The sequence below is a fragment of the Salmo salar genome, chromosome ssa09 (assembly GCF_905237065.1).
Source record: "Salmo salar chromosome ssa09, Ssal_v3.1, whole genome shotgun sequence".
Classification (NCBI taxonomy): Eukaryota; Metazoa; Chordata; class Actinopteri; order Salmoniformes; family Salmonidae; genus Salmo; species Salmo salar.
In genome coordinates, this window is record NC_059450.1 from 123,145,589 (window position 1) to 123,168,903 (window position 23,315).

Below are 23,315 nucleotides of genomic sequence, written 5' to 3' on the forward strand. Positions count from 1 at the left end.
TTTTTATAACAGGCATGCATGTAACAATATGTTTAACACAATTGAAAACACCATACCAATGTGTTCTTACTGTTATTGAGTGGGATTGAACACTACCAAGTATCATTTCAACTGAAAAACATCATCCACAGTCACACCCAGAGAGTAGCATACTTATTTGTGTTTGGCAAATAAACTCATTTAATAAACACCTCAACAATTCCTTCGGAACATGCATTAATTCAGTAATATTATGGCTTTACTTGTAAATAGTACATACAACATACTGGATTAGAAATCAAATGCAATGACAGAAACCAACATTTGGCACTTTTTGTTTTTGCAGAGAGAATTAAAAAAGCCCTGAAATACACATTCACATAACATAGATCAATTGATAGTGCATTTTAAACACAGAGACAATACACTATTCAAATAAATAACTCTCTTGTGCTACTGGCAGAGAAAGTTACATTTCCTCAAATCTTTATTATGAGAGGAGTAACACTGTCTTGTTTAAGTGTCTAGCTACCTCCCTGTGCATACTGCTGGTGCTCTTTGGTGTTGAAGAAGGCAAAGAATATCTTCCTCCAGCCCATGGCGTTGGCTAGGGCCTCCATGTCAGGTGTGAGCTCATCACAGCGACCCCTCACAGTCTGTTCCCAGAACTCTGGCGAGTTGCAGAGCTGGGATAACCCATTCCGTATTGAAATACAACACACACACACACACACACACACACACAGAGAAACACTAGCTCACTAACTAAACCCAGATTATATTTTCCTGACCGTGTTGTAGCCTAACTAGGGCCCTGAGGTTTTCCTTGTCCGTTCAAAAAACTCAGGGCCCTTAATGAAATAATGTGCATATGAAAGAAATGTGCTTTTGCAAATGATTTGGCTACACACTATGCACTGGTTTCCTGGACACATATTACACCTAGTCCTGGATTTAAAAGCAATTTCAATGGAAATTCTCCTTAGATTACACTTTTTAGTCCAGGAGCAGATTACATTTGTATCTGGGAAACTTGCCCTTTGGGTTTGTAAAGCCCAGGCTCACCTTGTGGAACCTCTTTGTGGTCTGTGCCAGCTGTGCTACGTCTTCCAGTTCCAGGAAGGCCAGGATTTGGAACAGTAGGTCATTGGGCAGGCGCTCCAGGTAGTCAAAGTTCCCTTGGCACAGTGCTTGGGTGTACTGTAGGATCTGCTGGCCAAACACCACACCTACTTGTTCTAGAGATGGGGAGTACACACCTACTCAGGGCAGTGCACTTTTCAAGACCCCCAACAGAACCATGTGCATCTACACCAAAACAAATAGAGTAGGTGATGTAGGCTTAATATTTCATGGCAGAGACTTGTAATGGAAACCTTACGCTGCATGCGGGCATCATGCAAAAAGTCATCGTGGGTCATCTTATTTTCTCCAGGTGCAGCACCCTTGAATTCAATCCGTAAAGAAATCTTCCACGATCTCCATATCACCTGAAGAGAAATTCAAAAATACATAGGCCTGTTATACAACTCAGTTCTCTCAAATCATCAGAGCCTTGTAATTAAACTATATCCAAAGCATGTTGAAAGAGAAAAGTTACTTGCAGAAACAAATGTCTGATACATGAGGTTGATATGTAGCACTTTAAAGTACAATCATGTCAATGGAGAGCAACACTACCAAATCCAGTGCTGTCTACCATGCCTGCTGTGCTAATGTGTAGCCTTTATCCACAGCCACAGTCCAGCATTGTGCACTTTATCCGTTTTTAACTCCCTGCAATCCGAAGATACATATCAGATGGATGATCAAATATAAGAATTTACCTCAGTTTTAGTGACAGTAAGCTGAAAAAAGTCTTTTGTCGGAGGGGGACCCTGACCATTTATTTCAAACACTTTCTTCCCAAGTAGAGACGCCATTTTAGACGCTAAATAGTTACCATGACAACGGAGAGAACAGCGAAATATTTTGTGTGATAATGAGAGCGATTATGTTCGCAATTGTATACATTGAGTGATTGCTAATAATTTAAGTATATAAATAAAATAATTATCAACCCACAATGTCATGTATATTTTCGAGAAACAGCTGTTGGATTAGGGGGTCACGACCCAGCGGATTAATATTTCGCAGCTATCCTACTGTGAGATATATCATTTTAAATTCTCTAAACACAACTGTAGACAATATTAAATACATTCGCTAAATTGTTATTGAATACATGCATTTATTTGGATCAGGTTCTGTTCAGTGTCGACTTTAACAACTCGAAAGTAGTTCCTAGCGGAAGAATGGGGCACTTTAGAGCGGAGGTATATTGCAGTTGCAGGTCCCTCAGCTGATGTGAAGGCTGAGAGAGTGAAGCTGGTGCACTGTCTGTTACAACTACAACACTGGAACAAATAGGTAATAACATAATATATATAACGTTCAGTGGCATCTTATTCAATAGTTTGAGGGGCTCATTGAGCATTTAAGACTGAAATACTTGTGAGGAATGGAGAATCCGTCTCGCGAAAAAAATATGGTTTCCAATTGTCATCTCTCGAATCCTGTTCCTGCTTTCCTGTTTTTTTGTGTCTGTGTGTGATGCAAGCAGCAAAGAAGGTTCAGAGGCCATTTCGTTTTGTAACTTGTTTTGCCATAAACATACATTAGGTAGCTAGCGAAACAAAATAAGCTCGCTAACCAAACAACTCTTGAATTGGAAATCGCATAAGGTTAGCCTGTCGGCGAAACAAACATTTTAGCTAGTTAGTTGACTACCAGCTAGCTAACGTTAGCTAGCTCGCTATGTAGCTAACGTTAGCAATTATCTTAGTTAGCAGACTGCTTTCAGTTAGCGACATTTGTTAGCCGGTTAACACTCTTTTTAGCTACATAACCCGAATCATATCGGGTTAAGGTCAACATGTAACGTTAGCTACCTAGCTAATATTAAAAAGCGGCTAACTAACGTCAGCTGCCTACCACCTTTTAAAAAGTTAAGAACGTGTAATTTAATATTGCATTCTCCATTAATAAATCTAACGTTCTAACAACTATGGTTGTTTGCCAACACTGTTAGCCAGCCAGCTAACGTTAGATAGCTAGGTAACATCACGTCAGGCTAGAGAGAACCGTAAGCAGCCAACTAACTTAACAAAGCTAACTAGCAGCAAGAAAAACGTTAGCTTCCTATTTGGCTAGGATAGCTAATCAAGTAAACGTTTGTTTAGCTAGCTAACTTAGGTAGCTAACGTTACTTTGTTAAATCTTGCGTTTATTACACGTCGACAGCTGTTAAATTACTGAGGCGATACAATAATTATCAACTAGCCAGCGAACTACCGTTAGCTATTTAGCTAGATTATGGAAACGTTCGTTTTGTAATTAGTTACTGTTCGCTAGTTAACGTTAACATATTGGATAATGCCGTGTGAATGTCGTTGGTTGAGGTTTCCGACATTCCCTTTGAATACACTATTGCATTAGCGTAGCTATCCTGTCCTAACAAGAAAGCTTGCTAGCTAAAGGTTAGCAAGCTTGTTAGCTAGTACAGCTGAATCCTCTGGTGCGAAGTTAATAATAGTCCGACCGATGCTGTCATTTTCGATGGATAGCTCAGGTAATTGTTATTTAGAGGACATTTGCCTGCCAATCCATTTGAGGTGATTTCCATGCAAAATGTTTTATTTAGCTACACATTTTTGTGCTGTTGTCTTGATAACGTTCGTTGAACGTTTTTACGACAACAGACCACCAACTACGCATTTTCATGCCACATAGCTAACGTTACATTCATACATAGCTAGCTGATATGTTATTTGCGGACTAGTCCGCATTTTTACATTAATAACCAGACATCTTAAGTAATTGTAACGCGATAACGTTTGAATCTGAAAGGTACCATACTAGGTTCTTTGTCTATTGCTAGCTAGCTAACGTTACTGTCAAATTGAAATTCCGGGACCGGGTTTGCTAACCACCTAGCTGGTGCTAACTACGTCAGATGAAGGCCTGTTTGTAAAACGAGATCGAAATAAATTAGTGTAGGCTAATAAAAGCTGGTTATAGTGAAAGTTATTATATTAACCCAAGTAGTGAACTGTGGATTGTACAGGACTACAGTGGAACATGGTAAAACACCAATTGTCAGTGTTGGGACGAATAAATAAACAAAGACTAGGATGTACAGTCAGAGAAGGCCTGGCTAAAATGGCCTTGCAAGCTTGCCAATTGTTCTTATTTTGTGATCAATATCGCAGTTCATTGGGTCTTAACATGAGTGATGGCATGAAGAATATGTAGCTAGTTTATCAGATTTTAAATGTTTTAACACGTGCATCATAATGAACTCCCTAAATGTTCACATACCACCTTTGAGACCCTTCGACTCTTAACATGAGCATTTTTGCAATGCGTAATTAAAGATCATACCTCTTCATCATGATAATCTGATCATACATATCGGACTAATATTTACATAAACTCGCGTGTTTATTATAGTTTAGCTACTGTAACGTTACATGGTGAAGGCCCTTTACTGTTATGTAGCATAGGATTTTGACTTGCTGTATTTTGAGTGCTAGGCCTGAAATATTAATTTGTCTTTGTGCCATATTTCACTGGATATTACTGAAGTGGATTTGCACAGGAACTTTAGTGATTTAATTGATGGGGATATTTTTCTTAAAGAAATGCATAGCTAATTAATGGCAGAAATGTAGATTTCTTTGCAAATCATCTTGTTTGTTTACCTACCAACTTACTGTGTTGACTCTAGGGCTGGGATTTGCCACGGACCTGATGATATTATCATGATACTTATATGATATGTATTGCGACTCTAACAATTCTATGTGTTGTGATTCGATACTGAGATTTTATTGCGATTTGATCTTCCAAAAATGTTGGTCACTATATGTCTGCTGCAGAGTGACAAGAGATGCATGAGAACGGGTTTTGGTCAGTCATGGAAATAAGTGTTAAACTAATTGGCTCCCTATTTAAAAAGATGGAGAACAAGCTATGATGGAAAAATACTGGAGTTTTGGTGTGGGTACAGCAAACAAGCACTAAAATAATGCGATATATAATTTGTCCTGCATATTTTTTGTACATCAATTAAACAAGAGTCAGCTTTTAAGTTATTTCACTACATAGCCTATTTGTTTGATAAAATACACGTTAGAAAAATATAAACGCAACACCCAACAATTTAAAAGATTCTGAGTTACAGGTCATAAGGAAATCAGTCAATAGAAATAAATTAATTAGGCCCTAATCTATGGATTTCACATGAATGGTCTTTACCTTTTAGAAAAATCTACAGGTGTGGATCAGAAAACCAGTCAGTATGTGGTGTGACCATCATTTGCCTCATGCAGCGCGACACATCTCCTTCGCATAGAATTGATCAGACTGTTGATTGTGGCCTGTGGAATGTTGTTCCACTCCTCTTCAATGGCTGTGCAAAGTTGCTGGATATTGGCAGGAACTGGAACATGGTGTGGTATATGTTGATCCAGAGCATCCCAAACATGCTCGGTGGGTGAAATGTCTGAGTATGCAGGCCATGGAAGAACTGGGACATTTTCAGCGTACAGGAATTGTGTACAGATCCTTGCATTTGCGACATGATTGGCACGACAATGGGCCTCAGGATCTCGTCACGGTATCTATGTGCATTGAAATTGCCATCGATAAAATGCAGTTGTTTGTTGTCCTTATCTTATGCCTGCCCATACCATAATCCCACCACTACAACGGGGCAATCTGTTCACAATGTTGACATCAGCAAACCGCTCGCCCACACGATGACATGTCTGCCATCTGCCTTGTACAGTTGAAACCGGGATTAATCCATGAAGAGCATCCTTCCCCAGCGTGCCGGGGGCCATCAAAGGTGAGCATTTGCCCACTCAAGTCAGTTACAATGCCGAACCACTGTCATGTCAAGACCCTGGTGTGGATGACAAGCAAACCGATCTTCCCTGAGACGGTTTCTTACAGTTTGTGCAGAAATTCTTCAGTTGTGCAAACCCACAGTTTCATCAGCTGTCCGCTGGACTCGGACGTACCCACAGATGAAGAAGTCGGATGTGGAGGTCCTGGGCTGGCGTGGTTACATGTGGTCTGCAGTTGTGAGGCCAATTGGACTTACTGCCAAATTCTCTGAAACTGCATTGGAGGTGGCTTATTGGTGGCCAATTGTGCTCTCCCTCAACTTGAGACATCTGTGGCATTGTGTTGTCTGTCAACTGCATATTTTTGTGACTTTTTATTGTCCACAGCACAAGGTGCAACTGTAATAATGATGCTGTTTAATCAGCTTCTTGATATGCCACACCTGTCAGGTGGATGCATTATATTGGCAAAGGAGAAATGCTCACTAACAGGGATGTAAACAAATTTGTGCACTGAGGCACTTTTTGTGCATATGGAACATTTCTGGGATCTTTTGATTTCAGCTCATGATACATGGGATTAACACTTAAATGTTGCATTTATATTTTTGTTCACTATAGAATAGGGAATCTTGAAGTTGCCTGTTGCAGAAACAATTTTTTTTTGTGTGCACATGATCATCACACACCATATCACGTGCATTATTGAATGTCAGCCATAATATAAGACATTGTCTTGTATCCTGATTTTTACTTGATGTAGACCCTATTTCCCAATGTGATTGTCTCCCTTTCCTTCCAATTAGGACTTTTACTCGAGGCTGTTAAGTTCCCCTGTAATATGTTTCAGTGGAAGTAGGCCTACATTGCATTGTCAAAATAAAGGTTAAATAAATTAAATTGGGAACTCCGCTAACCTGTTACTTTGAGCCTCTGGCATTCTCACCTCCATTCTGTCTGGTAGAAGACAAATGGGAATTTCTAGTTTTCCAAATAATATCATTTGGTGAATTTATTCATTTCAAACTGCACCATTTATCTTATGAAATCTAGCGTTTTTAAAATTCTATTCTGGGTTGAATTGAGTCTTGCGCAACAAAGAACACGCCATTGGTATCTCAATAATATCAAGGTTGTAGGGAACTGTCAGTTATCCTACCCATGATTTGAATTCATGCCCTGTACGATATCACAATCATTCTCCTCCAATATAACTTGGCTGTAGATGCGTGGGTTGTTTAGTAACAAAATCGATGCATGCGCATCTTCTGGGCAAACAAAAGTCAATTCCAAAGGATTAATGAGGTGAAATGTATATTTTTTTATATAACCTTTATTTAACTAGGCAAGTCCAGCTAAGAACATTCTTATTTACAATGACTCAATGTTCATTTGAAAACATAGCTAACCAAAAACTATAGATGTAGTTATCTAGTGAATTTTAGCTATATTATCATAGAGGTCAAATAAGTCCAAATATGACATGCTATCAAGTAGAGGTCGACTGATTTAATCGGAATGGCCGATTTAATTAGGGCCGAGTTCAAGTTTTAATAACAATTGCCGACTATGGCCGATTTACATTGCATTCCACGAGGAGACTGTGGCAGGCTGACCACCTTGATACGCGAGTGCAGCAAGGAGCCAAGGTAAGTTGCTAGCTAGCATTAAACTTATCTTATAAAAAAACAATCAATCTTCACATAACTAGTGATTTAACTACACATGTTTGATGTTTACTAGTTTAACTAGCTTGTCCTGCGTTGCATATAATCAATGCGGTGTCTGTTAATTTATCATCGAATCACAGCCTACTTCGCCAAATGGGTGATGATTTAACAAAAGCGCATACGCGAAAAAAGCACAATCGTAGCAAATCAAATGTATTTATATAGCCCTTCTTACATCAGCTGATATACCAAAGTGCTTCTGGCTGTGCCGGGTAGCACCAATGTACCTAACATAAACATCAATGCCTTTATTAAAATCAATACACAAGTATATTTTTTAAAACCTGCATATTTAGTTAACATTAATTTATTTTACCAGGCATTATTAACTAGGGAAATTGTGTCACTTCTCTTGCGTTCAGTGCAAGCAGAGTCAGGGTATATGCAGCAGTTTGGGCCGCCTGGCTCGTTGCGAACTGTGAAGACCATTTCTTCCTAACAAAGACCGTAATTAATTTGCCAGAATTTTACATAATTATGACATAACATTGAAGGTTGTGCAATGTAACAGCAACATTTAGACTTAGGGTTGCGACCCGTTCGATAAAATACGGAACGCTTCCATATTTCACTGAAAGAATAAACGTTTTTGAAATGATTGTTTCCGGATTTGACCATATTAATGACCAAAGGCTCGTATTTCTGTGTGTTTATTATAATTAAGTCTACGATTTGATAGAGCAGTCTGACTGAGCTTTGGTAGGCAGCACCAGGCTCGTAATCATTCATTCAAACAACACTTTCCTGCATTTGCCAGCAGCTCTTCGCAATGCTTGAAGCACGGCGCTGTTTATGACTTCAAGCCTATCGACTCCCGAGATTAGGCTGGCAATACTAAAGTGCCTATAAGAACATCTAATAGTCAAAGGTATATGAAATACAAATCGTATAGAGAGAAATAGTCCTATAATTCCTACAACCTAAAACTTCTTACCTGGGAATATTGAAGACTCATGTTAAAAGGAACCACCAGCTTTCATTTGTTCTGAGCAAGGAACTTAAACGTTAGCTTTTTTTACATGCCACATATTGCACTTTTACTTTCTTGTGATTTTGCATTATTTAAACGAAATTGAACGTTTCATTTTATTTGAGTCTAAATAGATTTTATGTCTTACATTTTAAAATAAGTGATCATTCAGTATTGTTGTAATTGTCATTATTACAAATATAAAAATCGGCCTATATAAATGTTTTTAAATCTGTATCGGATTTTTTTGGTCCTCCAATAATCGGTATCGGCATTAAAATCATAATCGGTTGACCTCTACTATCAAGAACAAGACACAACTAGCTGAAACAAGCCACCTACATTTCCCCACATGGCACATTCTTGCTATTGAACGGTCCAATATCCAGAAACCATTGTCAAACAGTCTTTTCCCCATAGATGTGCATTTTCATGACGCTGTCAGGCAACACGTCTACAGCTGGTCATATTCACCACTGCAGGGGGGAGGGCGAAAGTATGCTTATTTTTGTGTAATAGTATTAGTGTAATGGTATATGCACCCACTCCATTGTGTATTGTTACCCTCGTATTTCATGACCCTAGTCAACACACCAACCCCACTTTTGTCGAGAAAGCAAATGGTGGCAGTAGGTGCATGGAACACCCTCTGAGTTGGTTCTCCAAAGACTCTGTATGCTTTCTTCAGTGATTGATTGGCTATGACAAGCAAACCCGCAGACTCTTAGTAATGGGTTATCCCCCAGTGACCTGGAGACGATGTAGACTAAAGACAATTGGTGGCTGTTCTCTCTGTTCTAATCTACTGAACAAAAATATAAATGCAACATGCAACAATTTCAAAGTTCTTATAAGGAAGTCAGTCAATTGAAATAAATTAATATGGGTCTAATCTATGGATTTCACATGACTGGGCAGGGGCGCAGGGCGCGGTCAATCAGAATTAGTTTTTCCCCACAAAAGGGCTTTATTGCAGACAAATACTCCTCTGCACCTCTCCTGACAAACCTGTAGGTGAAGGAGCCAGATAAGGAGGTCTTGGGCTGGCGTGGTTACATGTGGTCTGCGGTTGTGAGGCTGGTTGTACGTACTGCCAAATTCTCTAAAATGTTGGAGGCAGCTTATGGTAGAGAAATGGTCATTAAATTCTGTGACACAACTGCACATTTTAGTGGCATATTATTGTCCCCAGCACAAGGTGCACCTCTGCAATGATCATGCTTTTTAATCAGTTAATTTGTCACCCCTGTCTGGATTATCTTGACAAAGGATAAAATGCTCACTAACAGGGATGTAAACAAAATAGTGCACAACATTTTAGAGAAATAAGCTTTTTCTGCATATGGAACATTTCTGGCATCTTTTATTTTAGCTCATGAAACCTGAGACCAGCACTTTACATGTTGCGTTTTATATTTTTGTTCAGTGTAGGTCTCTTCATGTTCCCAGGATAATACTTAGCCTAGATGTGTTGGTTTATGTGATCTTGCGATTTTTAAATCTATCTGCGTCGTTTAGTTTGTTGTGGACAGTCATTTTGGGCCTGTCGTCATTGTCTCTGTTTGGATCAATCCGCCCTCTATATTTGGGCTGATTAGATTTCAGAGCTGTATGTAGCCGTGTGATGCGTTTTGGCTTGAGGCTCATTGATCTCGCTGGCTGCCCTGTGCTGCCTCCAAACAAATGGTAATGTGTAACGTGAGTAATACGATTTTCCACTAATTGGTCTTTTGACTAATCACATGAGATATTTTTCTGATCTGATTGATCCAAAATGATTGGAAAAAAAGATCGGAGTTGGGCTACCTTTTAAATGCAGCCAATGTGGTTTTGAGTGATAATGTGGGGTTGAGGGGCTACTTTAAAAAATATGTATATATTTTTTCCCCCCCAAACTGCAGCATTGATGGCATCAACAGCCACCACCAACACGTTAATTGTATTTTACTTGGTTTTGGAACATGTCACTCACATCCTGATGTCTCACCCACGATCTGATGTGTTTTTGTTTTCTCTCCTCCTCGGTCTAGTGAATGGTAGTGTCTAGAAAGGGTATGTCCCTTCAGGAGAGAGGTGCCAATGTCCAACCGGCCTAATTCCAATCCAGGGGGGTCACTGCGCCGTTCACAGAGGAACACTGCTGCGGCCCAGCCACAAGACCATACAGTCGCGGGAAGGTAAGCCACCCAGCACATTTTAATATCTTTCTCGTTTGTTTGTGTTATGTATTGGAGTCTGCCTGTATGTTTGAACATGTGAGGGCATGCTTGAAGCTGTTCTCTACTGTATAGTCTTCTACTTTTCTCAAAATGGCTGCCATTATTCCTGTTCACCATTGATATTAGAACTTTAAGGGCCTAAACCTTATCAGAGCTGGAGCTGATAACGTTCATTCTGTTTCAAAATATTTCTTAAGCTTTTCCAATGTGTTTAAGTGAAAGGAAAAGCCTTGTGCGGTATTTTAAATTAATCTACCAGTTCACCCACATTTAGGTTGTTTTTGCACAGTGTTGTACAGAGGCATTCCTTGGAGCAGTACAGGATGGGTGAACGATGATAGGGGAATGACTAAGTATTTTATTAATGATATGGAGTGATTTACTCAAAACCCACACTTACTTGCCCTTTAATTCCCAACCTTACAGGTTGCAGTCAGAGCAGGTAAAACATAAAACAAATTCCCCTCCTGAAAGTAGAAGACCTAAATCTAAGGCTTCCAAAGCCGCACCCAGCTCAGCCTCTGGCCAGTCCAGGGGGCACAGCTCAAGAAGGTACCCCTCTCTCCTTAGCACTCACTGTGTGTTTGTGGGGTCTGCTTTTGACAATAGACTATTGCGCTTAAATAAAAATGTGTTTTAAATATGGTTTGTTTTCTATCTATTGCGCCCTTGCCTATTCATTCTAGGCCTAAATTAATTGAATGGAAGCATTGTACTTGATCGCTTTGTCTTTCCAGTTTGGAAACTGCTAAAAGGTTCTCTCTTTCTCCTCTCCTCCACCATCCTGGCAGTAGCAGTCTGTCACTGTCTGTGGCTTCATTTGTGCTGCAAGACGACCCAGAGGCCGCAGGGACATCAGAGCGAGAGCCAACAGGCCACCAATCCAAGAGTGAAGGCACCACCCGAGGGTTGAAGAGAAGTTCTGCACCTGACCTCACCAACATCTACACCCCCACCCCAGCCAAGAAGTCCAAATCCCACCCTCCACCCAGAGACCATACCACTGAGGCCAAGAAAGGCCCTGCCAAGTCCTCCAAGAAGAGACCCCTGGCTCCAGAGTTGCCTGCGCCCACAGGCCGCGGCCAGAGCAGCAAGTGCGGGGCCTCTGGGGCCTCACCGACCCAGAAACGGAAGAAGGCTGACTCCCTCCCCGGTCTGAGCAGCACTGCTGGGTCCCTCCCCAACCGTACCGACGGCAGATCTGCAAAACCCACCAAGCTGGCGTCGAAATCGGCCGCCTCAGCCAAAGCTGGGTGTAGCACCGTGACTGACTCCTCCTCTTCTGCCTCCACCTCTTCCTCCTCCTCCACCGGCGCCAACAGTGCCACCGCCACGCAGGGCGCCAGGCTCAAGCAGGGCAAAGACCAGAACAAGGCACGTCGCTCCCGCTCCGCCTCCAGCCCTTCCCCACGCCGAAGCACCCGCGACAGGGAGCAGGCCAAAGCCGCAGTCTCGTCCAAGTTTGAGTGGGCCTCCCGCTTCAGTCCCAAAGTCAACCTGCCAAAGCCCAAACTGTCCCTACCTGGCTCCTCCAAGACCGAGAGCACCTCCAAACCTGGGCCCTCAGGACTACAAGCCAAACTAGCAAGTGAGTCTGTCCCGCCCTCTCCTCATACCTGTGTACCGTTTCCCTTCAACCAAGGGGGAGTTGTTTGGGGTGCTCATATTTGTAATGGTCAGCCAGCCAGGGTTCGGCATGGGGCTCTGGTAGAGGTTACTCTTCGGGATTAAATGTCACAGGGACAGGACCCCTGTTGCGGCGTCTGTTACAGAAACTCACTCTGTACTGGGACCTGCTGCTGCCGGGATGACTGCTTCTCACGCCAGGCACACTCCACTCCACCACACACACACACACACACACACACACTCTCCAAGCGGGGATTAACCCTGCACAGACAGTTAGTGCTCATAAACATGCATGACATTACCTTGCGGATAAACTCCCACGGACACAAGTGTAACTGATATAGGCAGTCCCAATTCTCTTCTTTGTTCCCTTTTGGCCCTAACCCTTCAATGTTTAGTGTCTGGATTAGCATCACAGGGTAGTGGCTCAACTGTAGCCTGTTGGACTGTGGTGCAAATGGATATTTTGTAAAGGAAGGACACTGATTCACTAGGTGTTGGGTAGGTGGTGAGGGCTAGCTAATGTGCTCGGAGGCATTTAAAATACTTTTGCTGTCAGATCAGACACAATCATCCCTGAGGTTACGGATGTCACACCACAGCGATGCGTTGTGGGAGTTGTAGTGTAGGATGGTCAGACCGCTGCTGTGGTGTGTTTTGAAGAAGTGAATGACTGCATGGCTCCAAATGTCAAGTCTCAAACAGGTTGAGTTTAAAGCTCATAGGTTGGTTCTGGTGAGGTGTCACGAATGTAGTGCATGCGGGCGAGTGGAAGATGATCAGTGTGTTCTGGGTTGGGGATTCTAAGATGGTAACCGAGGCTAGGCACGCTGCCACAGGGCCCAGCTCCAAACATGTGCCCGCTCTGAGAGGTCCTGACCAGACCGCCCTGCCTGCCTGCCTGCCGGTTGACTAGCAAGCATCAGGTTCTCACTGGGGAGGGGAGCAGAGAGTGATTCACCCACTTTTATTAAGTAGGGAGGGGCACAGATTGTCACTTCTAGTGCACGCTGTCACACACACACTCAACATCTATTCTCAGTCTTTGTGGACTCTGCTATAATGGTGAGTAAGCCAGATTGCATTGTGGGGTACGAGGTGTAGCTGTGATGGCGCAACAGGCTTTCTGCTGTAGCAACAATACATTGCCATTTGGATTCTTCTGTTGGGTAACTGGTGGTGTTACTTGGGTTAATGAGTGAGGGGCGTGTGTGATTGCGTTTGTGACTACTTGTCTGCTGACAGCCCCTGTATTGTATGTGTGTTGGGAAAAGGTCAGTCGTCTTCATATCTTTGCACTCTGTGTTGGGATCCTCAGGTTTAGCATGAAGGTTGTTCTGTTCTAGGTCTGTACTAGTGAGAGAGGCTATTTATACTCTCCCAGCGTCTGGCACTGGGCTCTCGACTGAGAAACACCAGAGCTGTCAGTGTTTGACTGTCCTCCCTGGGTGGCTCTTACTGTTATGAGTGACTGGTGCCGACCCCCTCTGAACCAGTCCTTGCTTTTGACCGTTATGTCACTTGTCAAACACTAACTGTATTTAGCCAAGGTGGCTGGCTTCAGTTAAAACCAGGTTTGGGGTAAAAAATAAATAAAAAATGGAGGTATTAAACTGAAATTCCAGTTTATCTACTGGGAAAACACTGGTTATCACTGTCCAAACAGTTCAGTTTGGGTGGAATATCTAAGCCACCAGTTGGTTAGTAATGGTTGTAGACCAAACCAACATTATAGAAAGGTGCGTCTGCGTAGCTTAATCATTTGCAAACAAGTAATTCCTTTTAACTGATGGAAATGGATAAACTGGTTATCCTGATAGCGCAATCTAACACCTCGAGTGGCCCACTATCACTGTGGTTTATCCTCTTTTGTCTTGGCTGTTTACTCATTGGCTCCTTGTTTCTCTCATCAGGTTTGAGGAAGTCCACTAAGAAGCGCAGCGAGTCTCCTCCAGCAGAGCTCCCCAGCTTTCGGCGGAGCACACGTCAGAAGACCACGGGCTCCTGCGCCAGCACCAGGTACTACAGCCTCAAACTGCTCTTAACCTCTATGGGCTAGGTGGGACACTAGCGTCCCCCCCGTGGTGCACTCCATCAACAGCAGGTGCATTTCAAGAGCGGCAAATTTGAATCCAAATAAATGTCAAAATTCAAATTTTTCAAACATACAACTATTTTACACCCTTTGAAAGATAAACATCTCCTTAATCTAACCACGTTTTACGATTTCAAAAAGGTTTTACGGCGAAAGCATAAATTTAGAGTATGTTAGGACAGTACATTTACAAGAGTTGTGTGTAATGTTTTGTCAATTCAAAGACAGGGTCACCAAAACCATAAAACCAGCTAAAATGATGCACTAACCTTTTACAATCTCCATCAGATGACACTCCTAGGACATTATGTTAGACAATGCATGCATTTTTAGTTCTATCAAGTTCATATTTATATCCAAAAACAGCGTTTTACTATGGCATTGATGTTGAGGAAATCGTTTCCCTCCAATAACCGGCAGTCAAGTCAGTACCACAAATTAAATAATTAAAATTAGAAAACATTGGTAAAATATTATATTGTCATTTAAAGAATTACAGATTTACATCTCTTGAACGCAATCAACTTGCCAGATTTAAAAATAACCTTACTGGGAAATCACACTTTGCAATAATCTGAGCACTGCGCCCAGAAAAATACGCGTTGCGATACAGACCAGCCGTCATGTTGGGGAGATCTAAAATCGAAAATACTATGTAAATAATCCATTACCTTTGATTCTCTTCATCAGATGTCACTTCCAGGTATCACAGGTCCATAACGAATGTAGTTTTGTTCAAAAAAGCTCATCATTTATGTCCAAAAATCTCCGTCTTGTTAGCACATGATCTAAGCCCGCCGGACTTCACTTCATGAAAAAATATATTTACGTTCGTTCAAACATGTCAAACGTTGTATAGCATAAATCATTAGGGCCTTTTTTAACCAGAACATGAATCATATTCAAGGTGGACGAATGCATACTCTTTTATAACGTATTGGACCGAGGGTACCCAACGTGAACTCACGCGCCAGGTGTCTAATGGGCCATCATCGTTCCATGGCTCTTGTTCGGTCAGATCTCCCTCCAGAAGACTCAAAACACTTTGTAAAGGCTGGTGACATCTAGTGGAAGCAATAGGAAGTGCCAAAATATTCCTCAGCCCCTGTTTTTCAATGGCATAGGTTTAAAGGTAATACAACACATCAGGTATCCACTTCCTGTCAGAAAATGTCTCAGGGTTTTGCCTGCCAAATGAGTTCTGTTATACTCACAGACACCATTCAAACAGTTTTAGAAAATTTAGGGTGTTTTCTATCCATATATAATAAGTATATGCATATTCTAGTTACTGGGTAGGATTAGTAACCAGATTAAATCGGGTACATTTTTTTATCCAGCCGTGCAAATACTGCCCCCTAGCCCCAACAGGTTAATGTCATCTCTCAACTTCTCCAGTCTAAAGACCCAAGTCAATTGTAGTCGGTTGTATTTCGGTGTGCACAAAAAGTATTTAACAATACATCCAATATTTTATGGAAGTAGGTGGCTTCCTTGGCAATACCTAATGAAATTGTCCCCAAGATGTCAATCTTTCAGTGCATTACGGAAGTGTGTTGTCAGTCATAACATGTTTAAAAGGGAAAATCCACGGCAGACATGAAACACCTGTCAATTTGGCTATAGTCTATGTTCTATGAGTGGGTAAAATAACTATTTTCACCATGTCAACTTAGAAGTGTGAAATCGTGTTGTAATGCATTATCATAAGGTTCTCATCCAGTGCAGATGGGGAATAACACATTTCACAACGCTTTTAAAACAATTACCTGTGCTCCAGATCGCACAATGCACGTTTCTCCGCTCCCTCCTCGCCCATGTCTGTGGGAAAGCGTAGATTCGGTAATGAATCTATGGAATTCGACCAAACCATGGAAATTCTATGTAAACACCACACATGCGTACTTCCCTGGGGAAAAGATTCAGAATCCTCTTATTGCTGCCCTTCAAAATTAGCCTACTTTTAGGCTATTGTTTGTATTTTACACAGTGTTGGGGGAAAAATCTGAGTATAATGCTTGAGTGGATGTCAACACAAATGCATCTTAACGTCATCACCAATCAACTGCATCACAATTAAAACGTCTTCAACTACCACCACCAATTCTATATGGCTAGCTATGCTACCAACTTACACAAATGGGAGTTAGCATTTAGCAGACATTTTTCCAAACCCGAAAATTGTGACCACGTTGTGAGCCTATTAGAACTCCTAAATTGGGACGAATATCCACTTTGTTACACCAGATTCTTTGAATGTTCTCCAAAGACGACATCCTTGCGCTTTCCTCCGTACTACGTTCCATTTACCTTTTCACCACATAGTGCCTTGAAAGAGTAATCATCCCCCTTGGTGTTTTTCCTATTTTGTTGCATTACAACCTGTAATTTAAATATATTTTTATTTGGATTTCATGTAATGGACATAAACAAAATAGTCCAAATTAGTGAAGTGAAATTTCTTTAACTTAAAATTATGTTTAAAAAAAAGAAAAAGTAAAACCTGAATAGTGGTGTGTGCATATGTACACCCCCTTTGCTATGAAGCCCCAAAATAAGATATGGTGCAACCAATTGCCTTCAGTCACATAATTAGTTAGATCGCACACAGGTGGACTTTATATAAGTGTCACATGATCTGTGTGTGTGTAAACTCAGTTTTTCACAATTCCTAACATTTAATCCTAGTAAAAATTCCCTGTCTTAAGTCAGTTAGGATCACTTTATTTTAAGAATGTGAAATCTCAGAATAATAGTGATTTATTTCAGATTTGATTTCTTTCATCACATTCCCAGTGGGTCAGAAGTTTACATGCTACCAAATACTAATTGAGTGTATTGCCTTTAACTTCTCTAGGGTCGGCGGGACGAAATCGTCCCACCTACGTAACAGCCAGTGGAATCCTGTGGCGCGTTATTCAAATGCCTTAGAAATGCTATTACTTCAATTTCTCAAACATATGACTATTTTACACCATTTTAAAGACAAGACTCTCGTTAATCTAACCACACTGTCCGACTTCAAAAAGGCTTTACAACGAAAGCAAAACATTAGATTATGTCAGCAGAGTACCCAGCCAGAAATAATCAGACACCCATTTTTCAAGCTAGCATATAATGTCACAAAAACCCAGAAGACAGCTAAATGCAGCACTAACCTTTGATCTTCATCAGATGACAACCCTAGGACATTATGTTATACAATACATGCATGTTTTGTTCAATCAAGTTCATATTTATATCAATAACCAGCTTTTTACATTAGCATGTGACTAGCATGTGACTAGCATTCCCACCGAACACTGCCGGTGAATTTACTAAATTACTCACGATAAACGTTCACAAAAAGCATAACAATTATTAAGAATTATAGATCCAGAACTCCTCTATGCACTTGATATGTCCGATTTTAAAATAGCTTTTCGGTGAAAGCACATTTTGCAATATTCTGAGTAGATAGCCCGGCATCACAGGGCTAGCTATTTAGACACCCAGCAAGTTTAGCACTCACCAAAGTCAGATTTACTATAAGAAAAATTTTATTACCTTTGGTGTTCTTCGTCAGAATGCACTCCCAGGACTTCTACTTCAATAACAAATGTTGGTTTGGTCCCAAATAATCCATTGTTATATCCAAATAGCGGCGTTTTGTTCGTGCGTTCAAGACTCTATCCGAAAGGGTAAATAAGGGTGACGAGCACGGCGCATTTCGTGACAAAAAAATTCTAAATATTCCATTACCGTACTTCGAAGCATGTCAACCGCTGTTTAAAATCAATTTTTATGCCGTTTTTCTCGTAAAAAAGCGATAATATTCCGACCGGGAAAGCGTGTATACGTACAAAGAGAGAGAAAATAAAAACATCTCGTGCACGAGCCTGAATCTCAGAGTACTCTGACCGGCCACTATCCAAACGCGATAATGTGTTTCAGCCTGGGGCTGCCTCGATATCATTCAGCTTTTTCCCGGGCTCTGAGAGCCTATGGGAGCCGTAGGAAGTGTCACGTTACAGCAAAGATCCTCAGTCTTCAATAAACAGAGACAAGAAGAACAAGATCTTGTCAGAGAGGGCACTTCCTGTAAGGAATCTTCTCAGGTTTTTGCCTGCCATATGAGTTCTGTTATACTCAGACACCATTCAAACAGTTTTAGAAACTTCAGGGTGTTTTCTATCCAAAGCCAATAATTATATGCATATTCTAGTTACTGGGCAGGAGTAGTAACCAGATTAAATCGGGTACGTTTTTTATCCGGCCGTGTCAATACTGCCCCCTAGTCCTAACAGGTTAATGCAACCGCTCTGTCAGATTTCAAAAATACTTTACAGCGAAAGCACACTTTGCAATAATCTGAGTACGGCGCTCAGTCACAAAACCAAACCTGCCATTTTGTGGAGTCAACAAAACTCAGAAATAGCATTATAAATATTCACTTACCTTTGATCTTCATCGGAATGCACTCCCAGGAATCCCAGTTCCACAAATGTTCATTTGTTTCGATAAAGTCCATCCTTTATTTCCAAATACCTCCATTTTGTTCGTGCGTTTAGTCGAGTAATCCAAATCCACTGTGCTCGCTCAGTAAATTCAAAGTCAAAAAATGTATATTACAGTTCGTAGAAACATGTCAAACGATGTATAGAATCAATCTTTAAAATGTTTTTATCATAAATCTTCCATAATATTCCAACCGGACGATTCCTTTGTCTTCAAAAAAGCAAAGGAACACAGCTAACTCTCACGGGAGCGCATGCCAGTGAGCTCATGTCATTTTCTCAGTCATCTGATTCCAAGACCTCTTATTCTCTTCCCATTCACTGTAGAAGCATAAAACAACGTTCTAAAGACTTGACATCTAGTGGAAGCCTTAGGAAGTGCAAAATGACCCCACAGACACTGTATATTGGATAGGGAATCACTTGGAAAAACTACAAACCTCAGATTTCCACACTTCCTGGTGGGATTTTTTCTTGCCTGCCATATGAGTTCTGTTATACTCAGACACCATTCAAACAGTTTTATAAACTTTGGTGTTTTCTATCCAAATCTACTAATAATATGCATATCTTAGCTTCTGGGACTGAGTAGCAGGCAGTTTACTCTGGGCACCTTCTTCATCCAGATGTCAAAATACTGCCCCTTACCCAAGAGAGGTTAACTTCTTGGGGCTATGTGGGACGCTAGCGTGCCACCCGTGGTGCACCCTATCAACAGCAGGTGCATTTCAAGAGCGGCAAATTTGAAACCAAATAAATGTCAAAATTCAAATTTTTCAAACATACAACTATCTTACACCCTTTGAAAGATAAACATCTCCTTAATCTAACCACGTTGTCCGATTTCAAAAAGGTTTTACGGCGAAAGCATAAAGTTAGATTATGTTAGGAGAGTACATTGACAATAGCTGTGTGTAATGTTTTGTCAATTCAAAGACAGGGTCACCAAAACCATAAAACCAGCTAAAATGATGCACTAACCTCTTACAATCTCCATCAGATGACACTCCTAGGACATTATGTTAGACAATGCATGCATTTTTAGTTCTATCAAGTTCATATTTATATCCAAAAACAGCGTTTTACTATGGCATTGATGTTGAGGAAATCGTTTCCCTCCAATAACCGGCAGTCATGTCAGCACCACAAATTAAATAATTAAAATTAGAAAACATTGGTAAAATATTATATTGTCATTTAAAGAATTATAGATTTACATCTCTTGAACGCAATCAACTTGCCAGATTTAAAAATAACCTTACTGGGAAATCACACTTTGCAATAATCTGAGCACTGCGCCCAGAAAAATATGCTTTGCTATACAGACAAACGGCCATGTTGGAGAGATCTAAAATTGAAAATACTATGTAAATAATCCATTACCTTTGATTCTCTTCATCAGATGTCACTTCCCGGTTTCCCAGGTCCATAACGAATGTAGTTTTGTTCAAAAAAGCTCATCATTTATATCCAAAAAGATCCGTGTTGTTAGCACATGATCTAAGCCAGCCGGACTTCTCGTCATGAACGAGGGGAAAAAATATATTTACGTTCGTTCAAACATGTCAAACGTTGTATAGCATAAATCATTAGGGCCTTTTTTAACCAGAACATGAATAATATTCAAGGTGGACGAATGCATTCTCTTTTAAAACGTTTTGGAACGAGGGTACCCAACATGACCTCGCGCCAGAGTCTAATCGGCCATCACCGTTCCAAGGCTCTTGTTCGGTCAGATCTCATAGTAGAAGATTCAAAACACTTTGTAAAGGCTGGTGACATCTAGTGGAAGCAATAGGAAGTGCCAAAACATTAATCAGCCCCTGTGTGTTTCAATGGCATAGGCTTAAAGGTAATTCAACACATCAGGTATCCACTTCCTGTCAGAAAATGTCTCAGGGTTTTGCCTGCCAAATGAGTTCTGTTATACTCACAGACACCATTCAAACAGTTTTAGAAACTTTAGGGTGTTTTCTATCCATATATAAAAGTATATGCATATTCTAGTTACTGGGTAGGATTAGTAACCAGATTAAATCGGGTACGTTTTTTTATCCAGCCGTGAAAATACTGCCCCCTAGCCCCAACAGGTTAAGGTGTATGTAAACTTCTGACTTCAACTGTGTGTGTATATTTCTACACCTAGATAGTGTGTATGTGTGTGTATATACCTGTTCTGAAAGGCCCCAGAGTCTGCAACACCACCAAGCAAGCAGCACCATAAAGACCAAGGAGCTCTCCAAACAGGTCATGGACAAAGTTGTTAAGTACAGATCAGGGTTGGGTTATAAAAAAACATCTGAAACTTTGAACATCCCACAGATCACCATTAAATCCATTATTAAAAAATTGAATGAATATGGCACCACAACAAAACTGCCAAGAGAGGGCCGCCCACCAAAACTCACGGACCAGGCAAGGACGACATTAATCAGAGGCAACAAAGAGACCAAAGATAACCCTGAAGAAGCTGCAAAGCTCCACAGCAGAGATTGGAGTATCTGTCCATAAGACCAAGTACACTCCACAGAGCTGGACTTTACGGAAGAGTAGACAGAAAAAGCCATTGCTTAAAGAAGCAATGGTGTTTGTCATAAGGCATTTCCCGTCGGAGAAGAATGTACTCTGGTCAGATTAGACTAAAATGGAGCTTTTTGGCCATCAAGGAAAACTATGTCTGGCGCAAACCCAACACATCTCATCTCCCGAGAACACCATTCCTACAGTGAATCATGGTGGTGGCAGCATCATGCTGTGGGATGTTTTTCATCGGCAGGGACTGGGAAACTGGTCAGAATTGAAGGAATGATGGATGGTGCTAAATACAGGGCAATTCTTGAGGGAAACCTGTTTCAGTCTTCCAGAGATTTGAGACTGGGATGGAGGTTCACCTTCCAGCAGGACAATGACCCTAAGCTTACTGCTAAAGCAACACGAGTGGTATAAGGGGAACATTTAAATGTCTTGGAATGGCCTAGTCAAAGCCCAGACCTCAATCCAATTGAGAATCTGTGGTATGACTTAAAGATTGCTGTACACCAGCAGAACCCATCCAACTTGAATGAGTTGGAGCAGTTTTGCCTTGAAGAATGGGCAAAAGTCCCAGTGGCTAGATGTGCCAAGCTTCTAGAGACATACCCCAAGAGACTTGCAGCTGGAATTGCTGCAAAAGGTGGCTCTACAATACTCAATACTGACTTTGGGGGGGGTGAATAGTTATGCACACTAAAAAAAAACAATGTTTGTCTTATTTCTTGTTTCACAAGGAAAAATATTTTGCATCTTCAAAGTGGTAGGCATGTTGTGTAAATCAAATGATAGAAACCCCCCAAAAATCTATGTTAATTCCAGATTGTAAGGCAACAAAATAGGGAAAATGTCAAGAGGGTGAATACTTTCGCAAGCCACTGTATACGGGTACATGCCGTTGCGTAGTAACTTCATCCCCCCTCCTTGAAGCAGACGATCTGCAGGTTGAACATGGTAAGAGAGTGCAGTTTGTCAATTTTACAGCTGGCTAGCTACTTCACATGCTAATATTAGCTTTGGTATTATCATGTTTAGCTACATTTGCTTGCTAGCTACATAGACAGCCAAGAGAGAGCGTTGCATTGTGGATTTTGTAGTCGACTTGCGGTACAACAGATTCCTACAACATTTTTTACATGTTGCCCTCATCCAGGCCAAGGTGGCGAGACACGGTAGTGATGACACCATAGGCCTTGTTGATCTCTGCACCAGACAGGATGCTCTTGCCAGCATACTTGGGGTTCAACATGTATGCTGCAGTGTGTATGGGCTTCAGGCAGAAGTCTTCACGCTTTTTGATGTATTTCAGAACTGCAGTTTCCTCTGCCTGGAGCAACAGTGAAGTGGGCAGGACAGTACAGATTTCTTCTCTTACATCTGCAAGCAGAGTCTGAACATCAGACAGGATGGTATTCTCCCTCAATCCGTGCAATGGCTACTGCTATAGGTTTCAGGAGTTTCAGGCTGCTTACCACTCTCTCCCAAAATACATAATCCAGCAGGATCCTATTGATGGGGCTGTCCATATCGGCAGACTGAATATATAGCCATTTCTGGGAGAGACTCCTTCCCCTCCAGGAGACTGTCAAACATGACAACACCACCCCAATGTGTGTGGCTGGGCAGCTTCAATGTAGTGCTCTTCTCGCTTTGTGAGGTAGATTGCTGCTTTAACTTGATGACACTTCACATACCTAACCATTTCCTTGGCTCTCTTGTAGAGTGTATCCATTGTTTTCAGTGCCACGATGTCCTTGACGAGCAGGTTGAATGCATG

General features: G+C 41.2%; 2 protein-coding genes across 16 annotated transcripts in view; one reads left to right on the plus strand and one right to left on the minus strand.

The window, feature by feature from the left end:
• Positions 1-23,315, plus strand: part of LOC106612584 (E3 ubiquitin-protein ligase TRIP12) — a 72,684-nt gene that overhangs the window by 16,876 nt on the left and 32,493 nt on the right. For 5 of the 15 annotated variants that reach the window (XM_045724451.1, XM_045724457.1, XM_045724454.1 and 2 more), the window contains exons 1-5: positions 2,218-2,388; positions 10,601-10,747; positions 11,216-11,341; positions 11,581-12,377; positions 14,332-14,437. In XM_045724451.1, the coding sequence (XP_045580407.1) occupies positions 10,650-10,747; positions 11,216-11,341; positions 11,581-12,377; positions 14,332-14,437 (1,127 nt within the window). In that variant the 5' untranslated portion in view covers positions 2,218-2,388; positions 10,601-10,649. Of the gene's footprint in view, positions 1-2,217; positions 2,389-10,600; positions 10,748-11,215; positions 11,342-11,580; positions 12,378-14,331; positions 14,438-23,315 lie in introns of those variants that run through there. The other 10 variants (XM_045724453.1, XM_045724456.1, XM_045724459.1 and 7 more) reach the window with 4 other exon arrangements.
• Positions 150-1,936, minus strand: fbxo36a (F-box protein 36a). Its single transcript, XM_014213873.2, has 4 exons — positions 1,806-1,936; positions 1,361-1,469; positions 1,045-1,217; positions 150-665 (listed from the first exon to the last, which is right to left on the minus strand). Exons 1-4 carry the CDS (start codon positions 1,899-1,901, stop codon positions 504-506), a joined length of 540 nt encoding a protein of 179 aa, XP_014069348.1. The 5' UTR covers positions 1,902-1,936; the 3' UTR covers positions 150-503.